This window comes from Balaenoptera borealis, assembly GCF_965194805.1.
Source record: "Balaenoptera borealis genome assembly, chromosome: 4".
In the NCBI taxonomy this organism is placed as follows: Eukaryota; Metazoa; Chordata; class Mammalia; order Artiodactyla; family Balaenopteridae; genus Balaenoptera; species Balaenoptera borealis.
Window position 1 is genome coordinate 78,418,511 of NC_138861.1, and position 17,490 is coordinate 78,436,000.

General features: G+C 39.3%; 1 protein-coding gene across 1 annotated transcript in view; it reads right to left on the bottom strand.

Moving 5' to 3' along the window:
• The window catches only part of CWH43 (cell wall biogenesis 43 C-terminal homolog), a gene marked incomplete at its 5' end in the record, with an annotated part of 73,303 nt that overhangs the window by 40,370 nt on the left and 15,443 nt on the right, over positions 1-17,490 (bottom strand). The window contains 6 exons of the mRNA XM_082389852.1: positions 1,038-1,187; positions 3,195-3,330; positions 4,396-4,501; positions 6,078-6,157; positions 10,752-10,877; positions 13,226-13,483. Coding sequence (XP_082245978.1) covers positions 1,038-1,187; positions 3,195-3,330; positions 4,396-4,501; positions 6,078-6,157; positions 10,752-10,877; positions 13,226-13,483 — 856 coding nt within the window. The remainder of the gene's footprint in view (positions 1-1,037; positions 1,188-3,194; positions 3,331-4,395; positions 4,502-6,077; positions 6,158-10,751; positions 10,878-13,225; positions 13,484-17,490) is intronic.

A 17,490-nucleotide genomic window follows, 5' to 3' on the forward strand; every position in this document is an offset into this window, starting at 1 on the left:
ACGCATAAGCAGAAGAGAAATTATCAGAGGAAAGAAATCAAAAAAAAAAAAAAAAAAGAATGAACTGGGCATGCTTGTCTCAAACACCTCCTCACTCTTCTCCCTGGAACCTGCCGGTTTGCAGAAGGGGTGTTTCCTTGCGTTATCTTCTCCACTAAGGGGAGAGTTTGACAGGGCAGACTCTGCCCCTGCCAGGTAGGTCAGCTGCTTTGGGGGAGCCAGCATCATGTACTGTTGGGGGAATGGATTAGCAGGTCCACGTGGACACACTTAAGCCATGTTGTCCAAATACGTTCATCAGAATCAAAAGAGATATTTTGATCCTCCTGCCAGATTCCTCTGCCTGCCTCTCAGTCGACTGAAAACTTGAGGGAAAAGGAAATGTTATTTAGTACCCTCAAATTCCAACAGTACTTCCAACTGGAGTAATCCTGTAGGAAAAGGGAATTTCATCTTTCCGTAGTCTGGTTTACCATGCGGTTTCAAGCACTTGCAGGCTCTGAGTTGGGTCTACTTAATTCCTAGCTGTGTGACCCGGGTTGGACAAGTCTTCTAACCTTCAGTCTAGTTTATTTATCTGTAAAATGGGGCTATAATAGTACTAACGTTATACAAAATGAAGATTAAATACAATAATGCACTTAGCACAGCACCTGCTCAGTAATTGCTGGCTAACATGGCCATCATGCTGCCTTGTACCATCGTTAAGGACTGCCTGCATCTCAAAGGTTTCTATGCCTGATTTTTTTTCCTTTTTCTTTTTTTTTGTTGGCGGGGGGGGGCGGTTTGCAGGATCTCAGTTCCTGGACCAGGGATTGAACCCAGGCCCTGGCAGTGAAAGCCCAGAGTCCTAACCACTAGGCCACCAGGGAACTCCCTCTATGCCTGATTTTTAAAACCAGCAACAAAGAGAAAAATACTTTGGAAAAAAAAAAAGGAAGAAGAAAGTAAGAAAGGTCAATGCATGGAAGTCAAAGTAATGTGTTAATAATATGTCTTGGCATTTGTGTACTTCGAGAAAGACCAAAGAAACCCACTCGTGGTTCCCAAAGTGGGTCACAAGAAAATCCACCAGTTTGTCGGAAATGTTAACAGTCAGAGTGATGGCTGGTGCAATCTCGCCCTCTGGTGACAGAAGAAGGTGATGCTCTGATTTCACAATCCGGTATCTTGACAAAACCATAATCCTGTACTCGAATGGAAAGAAACACGTGCTTCACTATTGGTCTCACCATATCATGCAAACAGGACTAAGAATATGTGTTCAAGAGGGATGCACACACTTCAGGCATCCCACTGAGGGGCACTGAGAGCAATAATGTGGCGGAGAGGTATGGGGCAGTCTGCCGGACTGTTCATTGCATCTGGGCTATTCAGCATGTCTCACTGTGTCACCAAGCACAACACTATCAACTCTGCTTAATACGTGTTATGGAAACACGAAAAGGGCAGAATTAGGATACACAAGCTCCATTTTACTAGCACTGTTACTCTGGCAACTTATCTGCATAAACAATTCTAATATTAATCAACGCATTTGAGAATGTGCAACCTTGCCAGCCAGGACACAGAGCAACAATTTACAAAATTAGAAATTACAAATGGTCCGAAAAAGATAGGAAAACCCGTTCCGCCTCACTCTAAGTCAAAGAACTACATGTGGAAAGGATGATCAGAGCTCAGACCTCAGGCTGAGCACACTGTCTGGCCTCCTGAAGTTCCTCTGACAGAACCATGCCTACAGTGATGATCCCTGAATGCACATGGCCAGCCTGTGCTGTCCCACTCGGCCCTCCAGGCTGCACACAAGCACCTATGGACGTCACCTGACCGTCCAGGGGCATCTTCAATTTAGCACAATCCTGATGCTCACCCGGTCATTCCTGTCCCATTAAATGGCATCATCTCCTATCAGGGACTCAGGTAAAACACCTTGGTGTATCCTTGTCACTTCCAGCTCTGACATCTAAACCATCAGGAAGTCCTGTCAGCCCTGCTCCAAAATAGCTCCTGAGTTTGCCCCCTTCTCTCCATCTCCACGGCTCCCACTGTCATTTCTCACCTGTGCTAATGCCTCTACCTCATCACCTGTCTCCCTGCTCCCACTCCTGCCCCCTGACAATCTGTTTTTCTAGGAACAGCCGGAATGATCTTTCAAAAATGTAAATCAGATCAGATTGCTCCTGTGTTTACAATCCTCCAGTGGTTTCCTATCAAAACTGAATTAAAGGGCTTCCGTGGTGGCGCAGTGGTTAAGAATCTGCCTGCCAATGCAGGAGACACGGGTTCGAGCCCTGGTCCGGGAAGATCCCACTTGCCGCGGAGCAACTAAGCCCGTGCGCCACAACTACTGAGCCTGCGCTCTAGAGCCCATGAGCCACAACTAGAGCCCGTGCGCCTAGAGCCCATGCTCTGCAACAAGAGAAGCCACTGCAATGAGAAGCCCGCACACCACAACGAAGAGTAGCCCCTGCTCGCCACAACTAGAGAAAAGCCCGCGTGCAGCAACAAAGACCCAACACAGCCAAAAATAAATAAAATTAAATAAATAAATTTATTTTTTTTAAAAACTGAATTAAATCAGTGCTAAGCATGGCTTATGGGACCTGTAAGATCAGGGGCACACCTTTGACCTCCTTTCTTACTAGCTCCCCCTCAAACCCTGTGCTCCAGCACACCAGGACTGATCCAGACTCAAGTCTTTACACTGGCTCCTCCCACAGCGGGTCCTGGGTCCTCCTCATCATGGGGTCGGCAGAGAGACCTTCCTGACCACACTACCTACAGCAGCATCCCCCGCTGCCCTGCCCACCCAGCCACTCTCCTTTTCCACACAGCACTTACCATTATCTCAAATTATTTATTTCTGTGTGTCCATGATTATTTTCCATCTCTTCACACTATAATGTAAGCTCCATGAGGACAGCGTCCAGGACAGACACGTTTAGTGCTGTAACTTCAGCTCCTACACTAAATGGTTTTTATAAGAGTGAAGAACTGAAAGTATCCAGCGAAAGGGAAACCATTAAAATAGGATGGAATATGCATATCTTCAGCACCTCCTCATCCTCCAAGAAGCATCACTGGGACATATTCATAGGACTAAGGTATAACAATATCAACTATCCACTCCAAGTCTATGCTGCCTAGTCTTTCAGGGATATGTTTGGGATTAATTCCGAAGGGACACTCACCCCCAAGTGTGATCCCTTGCGCTTGGACCAAAGTCGGTATAGAAACCCAGCTTCTCCCCTAACCACATGGTCAGGTCATTGTTCCCAATATAGGGCTTAGAAGCGTCGCTCTCCAAAATTGTAATGAAATCTGCACCTGTTCAGAAAAAAAAAAAATGCACATGGTGATTAACCATAGCAATGTAAAAACAATTAGCAAAACTTGATTCTTTAATCCCCTGCCTTTACTCGTAAATCAAAAACCAAAGTAATTCCTAATGGGTTACTAAAGTGAACTGGTTCAAATCTGAGCTGTAAAAATTTTTTTACCATATTTAGAACGCAATTAAAACATGGGACACCTTGAGGAAATGTAGGAAAGGATAAAAACATAACTTTTCTAAATTTTCAAATATTAACATCGTTCCCCAAATTTCAAATAAGCTTAATACCTTTCTCAAATATCCAATTTATGTTCAGAAACAATAGAGTATACAGTAGTGTTTTATTCCTGGGCAAACACCTCCATTGTATTGACACAGAAGTAAGTTTATTCAGATACCCTGGTCAGATTTGCCCCAGAGGCCTGTAATCAGGACTAAAGGACTAAGGGCCAGAGAAATTTCTTAATGGCATTAGAATCATACAGACCCTCAGCTATTTCTCAGGAGACATGCTTATCGTTAGGAATAACTAGAACAGTTTAGCCCTTTAAGTCTCTTGCTCCATTCTCCATGTTGTTGATCTAAGAACCAAACACCCACATATTTTAAAGGATGCTTCATCCAAAGATGAGTACCCCAGGGCATGGAAACAAATAAAATTGGCCCTCAGGCTCTTGAAAGCAATTTGATTTGCAAATGAGCATCACTCCAACCCATTCTGCCTTTTAATCTGACAGTTTTCTGGTCCCCAACAGTGGGTTCCCAAGTGACAGGAGCCACCAGCAGGGGCATTTCCAAGAGCAAAGGCATGACAAGATTCTCCTGCAGATACCCAGTATGAGACTTTGTTCAGAATCAACTGAATTAATTGCTCTCAAGCAAACACAGATGTGGTTACAGAAGCTTAATCCTCCTGTAGCTGCCCACCAAAGTAAAGCCTTTTTAAGAGATTAGTTTATGACCCAGCAAACCCTCTTCCTATTACTTATGATCTTGCTCAAAATAAACATAACAGTAGGAGTTTCTCAAAACCTGGAAATAATTTCAGTAAGACTTACCTGCTTGACTGAGCAGTTGAGCTGATCTTTCTAAATTAGGCCATCCTTCATTGTCAAAGCCAAACCTGAAAGGCCAGATGGCAGCAGAGACCTCTGTGGCTGGTGCCTGAGGAATTGTTTTAATGATAATTTAGGATGAATGAACAATGGCAGTTTCAGCGATCCACTCTTCTCCACCTCTCTCCACCAAAATTCATATTTCAGCAAAGGATATTTTTTAGGCATCTGCCCACAGCTAATGCATAATAATACGGAGATATTTGCTAGTAGGTATTTTATAATCTGTGAATTTCTAGCTTAGGCTTGGAAGTTAGGAAGAATGTTTGGAAAGTGATATTTCTGATAAGCATTGTTTATAATAGCAAAAAATTAGAAACAACCTGGCTGTTGTTTCAATAGGAAAAATAGGAAAATGAATAAAAAAATGATCATACATAAAATGGAATACTACACAGCCCTAATAAATGAATTAGGGCTACATATTTCCATATGGATGAATCTCACCAGGATTATTTTAAATAAAAAATTAAGTTGCAAAATATATATGTCAGATGTTATTTAGATAAAGTTAAAAACATGGAAAAATACAATATTGTATAGAGGTGTGTCATGTGTAGTAACAATATAAAGAAATGCATGAATACGATAACAAGCATATGCAGGAAGAGGTTACCCTTATATCAGAGAATGAGACCACAGAGGGATACACAGAGTCCTTTACCATATTTACAGAGTGGTCTGCCAACTCTGAGTTATACATGGTGTTGCTCCCCACTGCGCTGGCAAGGCCAAGGTTCAGGAGCACAGCACCCTCTGAAGAGTCCTCTTTTGATCCCATGGGCCCAGTCAGAGAATGCAGTGCCCAACCCTAACCATCTATTTCAAACTAATACCAACCGATCAACAATAGGGATCCTGTGAAAGAGTATGGCCAGATTAGACCAACTCTATCACCACAACTGAAAAAAACAACTCAAAGTGGAACATACAAGTTCAAGCTGAGAGAAGGGTAAGCACCACCTCTTTGCATAGGAGGGCCACCACTTAACCTAAACAGCTCATTGTGCTACAGCAGTGGGGTGTGAATCTCATCTCTATGCAAGAAATATTACTCAGTTTACCGAATGTCCTATAAAGAGAACAGAACCATCAAGAGAGACTTCAAGAGGCATGATTATATTAATCAAATTATGCCTTTTCACGTAACTACATACCTATGATTGACTCTGGCTCTCATCACTCCAAAACCTGTTATTCCCACGTCAGTAAATGCTACCACCCTCCACCCAGTTGCTCAAGCCAAAACATAGAAGTCATCCTTGATTCTTTCCTTCTTCTCATTCAGTGTCATCTAATCCATCAGCAACTCCTATCAGCTTTACTTTCAAAATATATTGTAAGTCTATCCACTCCTCTCCAAATCCAGGGCCACGGCCCCCATCCAAACTTCCAGGGTCTCTCTCCTGGACAACTGAAAAAGCCTCATAACTTATCTCCCTGCTTCTACTCTACAATCCATTCTTCACAGAGCAGCCAAGTTAATATATATCATGTTTCTTCATGCTCCTGCTTGAAATATTCTGGTGGCTTCCAATTCAAGAAAAATCAAGTCAGAACTCCTTTCTGTGCTCTGTAGGCCGTATATCATATAAAATTCTATATCAAAACTTTTAATGACTTACCCCTCTTCCCAATTTCTTCTCATAGGTTTTATGCCGTAGTCCTAATCCCAACAACCCCACACCAACAAGCAGCCACAAAACTAAACAGAAACCAGAAATAATTGTTTAGAAGAAACTAAGTTTCTTTTTTAAAAAAATAATTTTATGAAAATATTGAATTTATTGGCAGATAAGATTTTATGCAAAGGGGCAATGTCTAGTTACTGGGTTAATTTTCATGTGTGACACGCATATATAACCCATACTTTAAACTCAGGTTTCTAAGAAGCTTCCCTAAAAATGTTCCAAGAACCATGAACTAAAATAAAAATAAATCACAAATATATACAAGAAATAATACACCAGAAAGCAAGTCTCCATGAGCAGGAACCACAGCAAAAACACCCTGCTGAATCAAACCCAAAATACTTCAGATATTAAAAATTTTAGAATCGAATATAAAATAAGCATGCTTAGCACGTTTAGAAAAATAAAAGAGGATATTCAATGGGATAACTAAGAAATATGAGATTAAATTAATGGGCAAGAAAATTTGTAAAGAAATTAAATAGACTTCTAGAAATAAAATTATATAATAATTATAACAATTAAAATTAGAAACTCAATGGACAAGATAAAAAGCAGATTAGACAAAACTTAATGGAGAACTAGTACAAGGGGCAGCTTAAAAACAAAGGTAGAGAATATGAAAGAGGTTAAGGGACATGAAGAAGAGAATAAGAAGATCCAACACATATCTAACTGGAGTCAAAAAAGGAGAGAAGAGAAAGAATGGGGAAGAGGTAATATTTGCAGAAATAATGCTGAGAATTTTCCAGAATTGATAAAAAAACATGACTCTTAAGATTCAAAAAGCCCAAACACTTGCAAGTAAGGGAGGGGCTGGATCCGCATCCAGATGTATTACAGTGAAACTCAGAACACCAAAACAAAGAAAAATCTTAAATGCTGCCAGAGAGAAAAGCCACTGTATCTTCAAAAGAGCAAAGATTACACTGATGGCTGACTTCCCAAGAGCAAAAATGGAAGTCAGACGATAGGGGAATACTATCTTTAATGTTCTGAGAAAAAAATAACCAACTACTGAAAAAAAGAAATTGAAGGTATAATTTCCAACCTAGAAAGAGGAGTGGAGAGGAGAAGGATAAGAAAAAAGGAAAAAGGAAACCCAATCAATGCAAAAGCAAGAAGAAAAAAGAGGAAAAATATGCCTAGAAAAAGTAGAAAAAGCAAAAACAAAGTAAGAGTATGGAAATAAATCATAACACAAGGGAAATCATGATAAAAATAAATTACATTTCAAGTTAAAAGACAAAGATTGACATTCTAGTAAAAGCAAACAATGGAGACAGTAAGAAGATCAGTGGTTGCCAGGGTCTGGAGGAAGGAGGGAAGGATGAATTGGTTGAGCACATTACCATGCTTACGACAGTGAAACTATTCTGTATGATACTGTATAGTGGATAAATGTCATTATACATTTTTCAAAACCCACAGAACACATAAAAAAAGAGTGAACTCGAATATAAACTGTGGACTTCAGTGAATAATAATGTATCAGTATTGGCTCATCAATTGTAATAATGCAAGATGTTAATAATGGTGGAAACTGAGGAGGTGGGAGTGTGAGCCGGTATATGGGAACTCCACACTTTCTGCTCAATTTGTCTGTAAACCTAAAACTGCTCTGAAAAATAAAATCTATTAATTTTTTTAAAAAAAGCAGACAGTTATTGCCATTGGCAGGGGGAGGGAGGGATGAACAGGCAGAGCACAGAGGATTTTTAAGGCAGTGACACTATGCCATATGATATTACAATGGTGGATATATATCATTATACATTCATCAAAAACCACAGAATGTACAACATCAAGAATGAGTCCTAATGTAAACAAAGGGCTTTGGGTGATAGTCCTGTTTCATTGTAGGTTCATCAGTTGTGGTAGGGCAGGTCACTAGCAGGGAAGGCTGTGTATATGTGGGCTCAGAGGGTCCTATGGGAAATCTCTGTACTTTCTGCTCAATTCTGCTGTGAACCAAAAATGGGTCCAAAAAATAAAGCTTGTTTTGGAAAATCATACAAAGCTATCTAAACAACTTTGTAAATAAGTTGTTTCAAGTGCCTCAATTTGATGAATGAATTAAATAATTTAATAATAATAGTAATAATAAAGACAAAGATTATCAGGACTAAAAACAAACAAACAAAAGCCGCCAGATGCTGATTTCAAGGGACAGACCTAAAGTATAAGAATACATACAAAAAAAAAAAAAAAAACCACCTAAATTTAAATTTTTCCCCTAAATTTTAATATAACTTTTTCAAATTATGATGGAACATATATGAAGGGGTTTATCTAATGATCTTACTGCTTCATGACATTTCTTTTAGAAATATATTAAAATTTTATTTAGCTTCTTAATTGTTTTTTAGCTCTTTACACCATAAGATTCTGTCTTCTCTAGTAAAGCATCAAGTCATTGACGGTAGAGACCAGCTTTTATATATCTTTGTATTCTACATAATGCTATGGAGTTATGCAGTATGTTATATCCTAATACACTATCTGCAAATGTTACACATTCAATAAACATTTTTATTTAATCTAGTATATTTTGAGATGAGTCAGACTGAATAGTAAACTAATTTCATGCCTGAGTTTCCAGCTCATCAATATTCCAAACATTAACATATTAAATCTCCCAAAAAAGAACAAGAAATGAAATAAATGGTCTCAACTATTACAACAAAATATTTTGGAAATCCTACCTGTTAAATCTACATTAGAAGTGAAACAAAACTAATACAGAGTATTTATGGTTGAAAAAATACAATATCAGAGATTTGCTTTAAAGTATTTTACCAAAAAATATAAGGAAGATAGGTATTAACAACATTAGCAAATGTTAATAATTGTTGGAACTGCTTTAAGGGTACATGAGCGTTCATCATACTCTTTAATCTCATATGTCTGAAAATTTATGTTTTATAATAAAATGCTTTTTTTTAAACATCTTTATTGGAGTATAATTGCTTTACAGTGTTGTGTTAGTTTCTGCTGAATAACAAAGTGAATCAGCTATCTGCATACGTATATCCCCATATCCCCTCCCTCTTGCGTCTCCCTCCCACCCTCCCTATCCCACCCCTCTAGGTGGTGACAAAGCTGATCTCCCTGTGCTATGCAGCTGCTTCCGACTAGCTATCTATTTTACATTTGGTAGTGTATATATGTCAATGCCACTCTCTCACTGCGTCCCAGCTTACACATCCCCCCTCCATGTCCTCAAGTCCATTCTCTACATCTGTGTCTTTATTCCTGTGCTACCCCTAGGTTCTTCAGAACCTTTTTTTTTCTTTTTTTTTTAGAATCCATATATATGTGTTAGCATATGGTATTTGTTTTTCTCTTTCTCACTTACTTCACTCTTTATGACAGACTCTAGGTCCATCCACCTCACTACAAATAACTCAATTTCACTTCTTTTATTTACATTCCCACCAACAGTGCAAGAGGGTTCCGTTTTCTCCACACCCTCTCCAGCATTTATTGTCTGTAGATTTTTTGGTGATGGCCATTCTGACTGGTGTGAGGTGATACCTCATTGTAGTTTTGATTTGCATTTCTCTAACGATTTGTGATGTTGAGCATCTTTTCATGTGTTTGTTGGAGAAATGTCTATTTAGGTCTTCTGCCCATTTTTGGATTGGGTTGTTTGTTTTTTTGATATTGAGCTGCATGAGCTGCTTGTATATTTTGGGGTTTAATTCTTTGTCAGTTGCTTCATTTGCAAATATTTTCTCCCATTCTGAGGGTTGTCCTTTTGTCTTTTTTCTGGTTTCCTTTGCTGTGCAAAAGCTTTTAAGTTTCATTAGGTCCCATTTGTTTATTTTTGTTTTTATTTCCATTTCTCTAGGAGGTGGGTCAAAAAGGATCTTGTGGGCTTCCCTGGTGGCGCAGTGGTTAAGAATCTGCCTACCAATGCAGGGGACACGGGTTCGAGCCCTGGTCTGGGAAGATCCCACATGCCGCGGAGCAACTAAGCCCATGAGCCACAACTACTGAGCCTGCATGTCTGGAGCCTGTGCTCCGCAACGGGAGAGGCCGCAACAGTGAGAGGCCCACACACCGCGATTTAGAGTGGCCCCCACTCGCTGCAACTGGAGAAAGCCCTCGCACAGAAACGAAGACCCAACACAGCCAAAAATAAATATAAATAAATAAATAAATAAATAAAGGATCTTGCTGTGATTTATGTCATACAGTGTTCTGCCTATGTTTTCCTCTAAGAGTTTTATAATGTCTGGCCTTACATTTAGGTCTTTAATCCACTTTGAATTTATTTTTGTATATGGTGTTAGGAAGTGTTCTAATTTCATTCTTTTACATGTAGCTGTCCAGTTTTCCCAGCACCACTTATTGAAGAGGCTGTCTTTTCTCCATCAGATACTCTTGACTCCTTTATCAAAGATAAGGTGACCATATGTGCATGGGTTTATCTCCGGGCTTTCTATCCTGTTCCATTGATCTATATTTTTGTGTGTGTGCCAGTTCCATACTGTCTTGATTACTGTAGTTTTGTAGTATAGTCTGAAGTCCAGGAACCTCAACATAATAAAGGCCATATATGATAATAAAATGCTTTTAAAAAGGAAGCAAAATTATACTCACAAAGTTTCATGTATTTTCCACTCTCTCTGAAAAGCATTTTAGGACTGTTTTTTGTTTGAAGATGAAAATCAAGGTTTTTCTTGGGACCAAATAGCATATTCAGCCCAATAATTAGCATCACTGTCCCTGTTAAAAAAAGAAAGATGAATATATTACATTCTAATCCAAAAAATCCTTCTAATGGTAAATTCCAGGAGCCTTGATTTCATTTAAATGGACATATCCTGAAAAATCAGTTATTGAGTTATCTCAGTACCTAAGTAATTACTCCAGTTTTACTTTTGATAATTAGGATGATCATAAGAAATCAGGTAGGGTTCTAGAAATTATGCTTTACATTAAAAAACCCCAAACTTTTTCTGATGAGGGGTTACTTTGAATTTCCTGAGTGTTTCCTAGTTGTTAGGTTGGTGATAGTGTCGGTCACTGACTGTTGGTCATGCAGGGAAGGGTGGGGAGAAGAGAAAGCAGCCTTCTGGACTGCCTTAGGGACTCAGTCTTCTCCACTGAAGGGACCACAGGCACCGACCGAGTTGAGGAACAGACGAGGAGGATTTGTAGGTTCTTAATACGGCAGTGTTTGTGGCAACAGTTCTGGCCTGGATTGTGGGTCCACACAGAGGATGCACGCTGGAATTCACACTGGGCCAAGAAAGATGAGCTTAACTGGGGTGCATTCCAATGTAGCTTACACATGAAGTCTACATACTTCTAACGTTGTATATAATGAGAATGGAAACAGAGGTATGATTGAACAATATATAAATTAGAGAATGTCAAGTAAAAGTTATGCTTAGGTGGAAGGCTAAAAAAAAAAAAAGTTATGTGCAATTTCCAGGAAATAGCAGGAGAAACCTAGACAATACATTTATATCTAGTTTCTGATCTAATACAGATTCTTTTCAATCATTATTCAAAGCTACTCTGAACATTACTAATGTTCCTTAGTTTTTGTGGCCTTATCGACATAACGTCACTCTTACTGAAAAGAATTCTTAGTTGTTTGAAGCTGGAATAAAGCACGATTTCTGCAATTCCATAAGTAGCGAGAAGGAACTCAAAACACCCTTCATTCATAACATTCTAAAGAAAGAAATATATGCTTAGCATGGCTCTTACTTTCATTCATTTGCTCCACATGGCAGACCCCCAAACAAGCTGGAGTAAGAAAAAAGCAGGGCATTGGATAGGAAGATAGAGCAGGAGAGAGTACACACACCTGAAAGAAATCAGAAGAAATACAAGGTTCGCAAAGCCGAGACTATCGCAGACGAAATGCAGCAATGTATGTCTCTGATCAGCTGACAGCCTGGATGTCCCAGCAGAAATAGCAAATCCTCAAAAGTTTTTAAAAATATCTCACATAATTGAAAAATACCTCTTCCAAATCAGCCTGTCCTGACAGATGTCTAGCTCATAGAGGAGAAGAGTTTATGTGAAAATGTACAGGGCGATTTGGATATATTCCAAGGGCACAAGGGGGAACTGCAGACGAACATAAGTAGAAGCCCAGACTTTTGTGCAGCACTTACCCCAGCTGTAACCCCCTAAGAATCTGTCTAATCTGATGTGTGGTATCTCCCCCACTACACGGAAGCTCCAGGTGGGTAGGACCCTATGTCTCTTAAATCCCCTACACCTGGCACTGTGCCTGGACCATAGTAGGTGCAAAATAATTTTTTAATGAATAAATGAACAAATGGAAAAATGTCTGAACAAACAAGAACTGAATCCCCTATTAACATGTTTTGTCTCCTCAGTTTTTCAAAGATTTTATCCTGGAGGCTCTGGACATGTTTTACTTAAAATAAAACGACAAGCAATATCTGATCTGTGTCTGCCTGGTACACATCAGTAATTTCACTATTGCCAGAAGACAGTTTCTGAAATATTGAACTGAACTAAGTTTATGATATTTTAATTTTGGTACATAAGTTCATAACCACTGAAATGGAAGATATGTACTCTATGATTTGAGAATTTACCATTTACACTAAAATTCACACATGAAAAAATCTTTTGGTAAAAAGACGGTAAATAAAAACCATACATAAAATTCAGGGGAACCAAAAAAAATCACACTTCCTATATATATTTACAAGCCTACCACCAAAATAGCAATGTACGCACCATGCTCATATTTTTTCCTTACATATCATATAATATGGGGTTACGGGGACCTCTTTTATACCTTATTATGGATTAAACTTGTTTTTTTCACAGCTATTCACTTCCAAGGCCTTTGCAGTAATAAATATTACTGAAACTCATTAATGAATTAAGAAATTTCTTTTTAAATACTAATTTAGACATTCCTCCAGGTTTTTTTTTTTTAACCAAAACAGTCTATTTCAATAAGAAAGGCAAGATCATCCTATTTATCTTAATCAGTCATGTAAAGTGCTAAATCCTAGTCAGCCCTGAAGGGAATTTTTGAGTAGTTACTTGAATCCAGACCTTCCACATGTACTCACCCAAAAGTACATCAGATCTTTCTCTAGCATACACACCTCCTGGGACAAATTTAAAAGCTGTGCACCATGCACAGAAAAATATTTCTAGAAGATAAAATACCATGGCAGTGGTCATGGCTTTCCCACGGCCTGACCCTGAGCTAATAAGGTGTCCAAGCACTTGAGGCCACATGGACGCTGTGAAGAGGGCGAGCACACAGCCAGAGAGAGCGGCTGCCCACGTGGGCAGGTAAAGGAGACCCAGAGCCGAGGTCGCTCCTGTTTGTGAGAGAGAGAAAGAAAAACAATCAGACAGGAAAGTTGTAATAGTCTCCTCCATTTTCTTAAAAAAAAAAAAAAAAAAGAGGAATAATAAGCTTATAGGACAACCGATTTATAGCTATTTAGAGCCAGAAGGGACCTTAGGGGCATTCTGGTTCAATTTCTAGACTGATGAGAAACTAAGGTCTTTGCAAGGTTAACATGCTTTGCTCAAGGTCATGCAGCTAGTTACTTGCACAACTGGAGGTGGAATGTGGGTCCAGTAAATCTCAGTCCAGTGCTATTTCTTCAGGAAGAACAGCAGGAGAGAAGAAGGCATTTTTCGGTTATTTGTGTTAAGATCCTTATAGCAAAAGCTGGAAAAAAAAAAGGAAATTACCTGTAATACCAAAAATTTGTTAATTTAATTTAACCAGCCAGATCTAGGGCATTAGAAAGCATGCAGAGTCATGTTTGTAGAACATTTGTGTTAAGAAACTTTCTAAAGGAGTTTAAATGCTGCCCTTCGTCCCACAATATATAAGTTGACTTTACCAACCCCATAGCCCCCAAAGAAGCTGTGACTGAGACTGCATTTGTAGACTCACTGCTTTACAGTTCTGCAGGCAGTTCACTCATTCACACAACAGCCTCGGAGGTGGTGGGGGCTGTGCCATCTGCCTGGTCCACAGCAGGCACTTAGTAAATGTTTGCTAATTCGTTGAGCCAAATCTGAGGGAATATAACATTTCTCCATAGTCCTATGAAATCCGCTTTGAGACAGCAGCACAGCAGGGACTTACAGCACCCCATTTTGGAGCCATCAATATAACACCTTTGCAGAGAATATGACATCCTCTAGACATTGGACATTTCAGTCAATGTTTTATAACAGTGAGCCACCCTTCAAGTATGTCTACAGCAGCCTCCTTACTGCTTGCGGCAAGAACCCCGAGAAGAGGATCCAGCCAGCTTCTTAGTGCCCCATGGCACTCACCCATCAGTAAGTTCTACTTGCACCATCACAGGACAATGCCATGTGACTGCCTATTCCTCCCCACTTCAAAAACAACCCACAGATTTTAACTCTATAGTTAGACCTTCAAAATCTTAGATCCAACAACAATTATTTTAATGATAAAAGTTTTTTTTCATTTTGAAATGAACAAACATAATGCCTATTCACTGCAGAAATTTTAAAAATACAGAACTGTGAACAAGCAATTGAGGATCGCCTAGGACTGAGATGCGATGATCCCAGCTAATACTCCTATGTATTTCCCCTATGTCTTTTTCTGTGTATATGCAGAAGTATTTTTACATAAATGGAATCGTACCACATATTGAGGATTATATTCTGCTTTTTGTGGGACATTATACCAAGAACATTTTTTTCGTGTTATTAATGTTTTTCTTCTAAAACATGTTTATGTACATACACTCTTGCACTGCATAAATACACACAAAAATAAGCAACCATTTTCCTATTCTTGGCCATTTAGGAAGCTTCTGACACTGTGAGGAACATCTTTCTTTGTCAATTAATCTCTTATTACACCTCTGATTATTTTCTTAAAATAATTCTTAAAAAGATTCTTAGACGTACAACTACTATGTCAAGAGGCAAAAGCATTTTAAAGAGTCAATAATTGTGGTCAACTGCCTTCCCGGGAGGTTATACCAGTTCTCACTTCCTCCAGAAACTCTGCCAGAAGTCCCAAAGGTGAGCCTTTTGAACCCTGCCAAAAGCATTTCTTTTTAAAAATCTTTACCAAATTAATGATTAAGTCATAGCATATTTTGATTTTCATTTATTTGATTATTAGGGAGAGGGAATTTTTCCTGTTTACCAGCTTATAATGACTATTTTTCAAAATAATGAGTCCTAGTTTGATATTTTAATCTAAAGATATCAAAATGACTTTGTTGTGTCTGTCTTACTACAAAGAATTACCTGAAGGGAAAGAAAACATCTCTTCAAATTTCCCTCGACTGTTACCACTTTCATTTTTAATTTAGTTTCTATTTTTAAACAGGCTACATATTTTTAAATCCACTAAAACTGTACTTTTATTCTTTTTAATTTATTTTATTTATTTATTTTTTGGCTGCGTTGGGTCTTCGTTGCTGCACGCGGGCTTTCTCTAGTTGCGGCGAGCGGGGGCTACTCTTCGTTGCGGTGCGCGGGCTTCTCATTGCGGTGGCCTCTCTCGTTGTGGAGCATGGGCTGTAGGCGTGCGGGCTTCAGTAGTTGTGGCACGTGGGTTTTAGTAGCTGTGTCTCATGGGCTCTAGAGTGCAGGCTCGGTAGTTGTGGTGCACGGGCTTAGTTGCTCCGTGGCATGTGGGATTCTCCCCTACCAGGGCTCGAACCCATGTCCCCTGCATTGGCAGGTGGATTCTTAACCACTGCGCCACCAGGGAAGCCCCTAAAATTGTACTTTTAAATAGATTATAAATTCAATCCAAACTCTGAAAGGTAAAAAAAGAGTCCCTCTGTCCCCTGTCACCTATTAGTTCCCCTAGTGAAGGCCAACAGTGTTAGCATTTTCTTCTGCATCCTCCCAGAGGTAGTCTGTGCACAGGAAGAAAAATGCCTGTGTGTGCATTTCCCTCTTTGTACACCAGTGGTAGCACATGATACACCGTTACTTTACCTTTTTCTCTTAACTATACAGCTTAACTATTTTTCGTTTGAGACTGAGTCCTCCCAAATAATCCCCCCCAGATCTTTACAACATCTAAGACACCAAGCAGAATTCATGGTAATTGAATATTCCAATGATATTTATAGTAACTAACATGTTCACTTTTAATCAAGTTTCTCATATAATAAAACTGTAAGCACACTGTATAGTACACTGGGGTCCTATCAGTGCATTTAGTACATTTATGCCTTTTTAAATAGAACTTTGATGTTACTAATTTAATTGCCATCAAGATCTAAAGTTCCTGTATCTTTGCATTTGGGAAATTCTATTGGTCACTGCCATAATTAATTTCATACTGGGACCTAGCTGGGACTTTAACTGTACAATGAAAAAATATGATTTCTTTTTCTGCATTCTGCTTTATGAGGTGTTTTCCAGAGACGAATCACAGTGAAAAGTGAGCACCATCTCTAGATAATTGTGAGCTCCTACTGAATTCAGGTGAGCAGACCATCAGAGAGGGAGACAGAGCTCACGAATTACGGCCCTGCTTTCCTCTCTACTGCAAACAGCCCATTAGAAGCCCTAAATCTGCTTGCCCCTAGGGCCTTCTATTTCACACTTCAGAGAGACAGTCAAACTAAATTAGGTTTAACTCTCCGAGGCTATGTTTACTTATCTGGGGAAATAAGCATAAGCATAAAACAACAAGTTCACAGCTTTTCTGTTCTTTAAGTTTATGTTTCTGTGGACCTCAGTTTTCCCATGTTTGAAATGAAGCTGCTAATTACCTGCCCAATAAGCCTTTTGCTCCTATTCCATAAGAAAAGGCATGATATAAATGCTGCACAACTTTCAATGTATTTCATGTTCATTTTCCTAATTGCATAGAGATTAAGAAGCTATTATATGCTCACTGCACACTCCACATTTACAAAGTTCCCTGGCCATTTTTGTGCGGAATCTCAGGAGGCATTTCTCTGATGAGAAGAAAGGTTACTCCTACATTATATTCACACAAGCATCCCCACATGGAATGTCTACCCGAAAATACACAAGCAAGTAAAAACAGCTGAACGTGACTGCAACTGTTTGCTCACACAGCTCCAGGAGGATGAGGACCTCATTAACCTCAGGAATTAAGTAGCCTATTTGGATGACATACACGTCTTCACGCAAGGATGATGGCACTGAGGGTGCACAGAAACGTACCTACGAGGTTATTTAACCCTCATCTTCCATTACTGTTACGTGTAGTCTCACAAACCCACGCCCAGCCTCTAGTACAAAACTCTGCATCACCTGCTTAATTAAAATGTATAAGGACATCTCTCCTCACAGAAACCAAACATAGTATTTGCCCTGTCACAGAGCA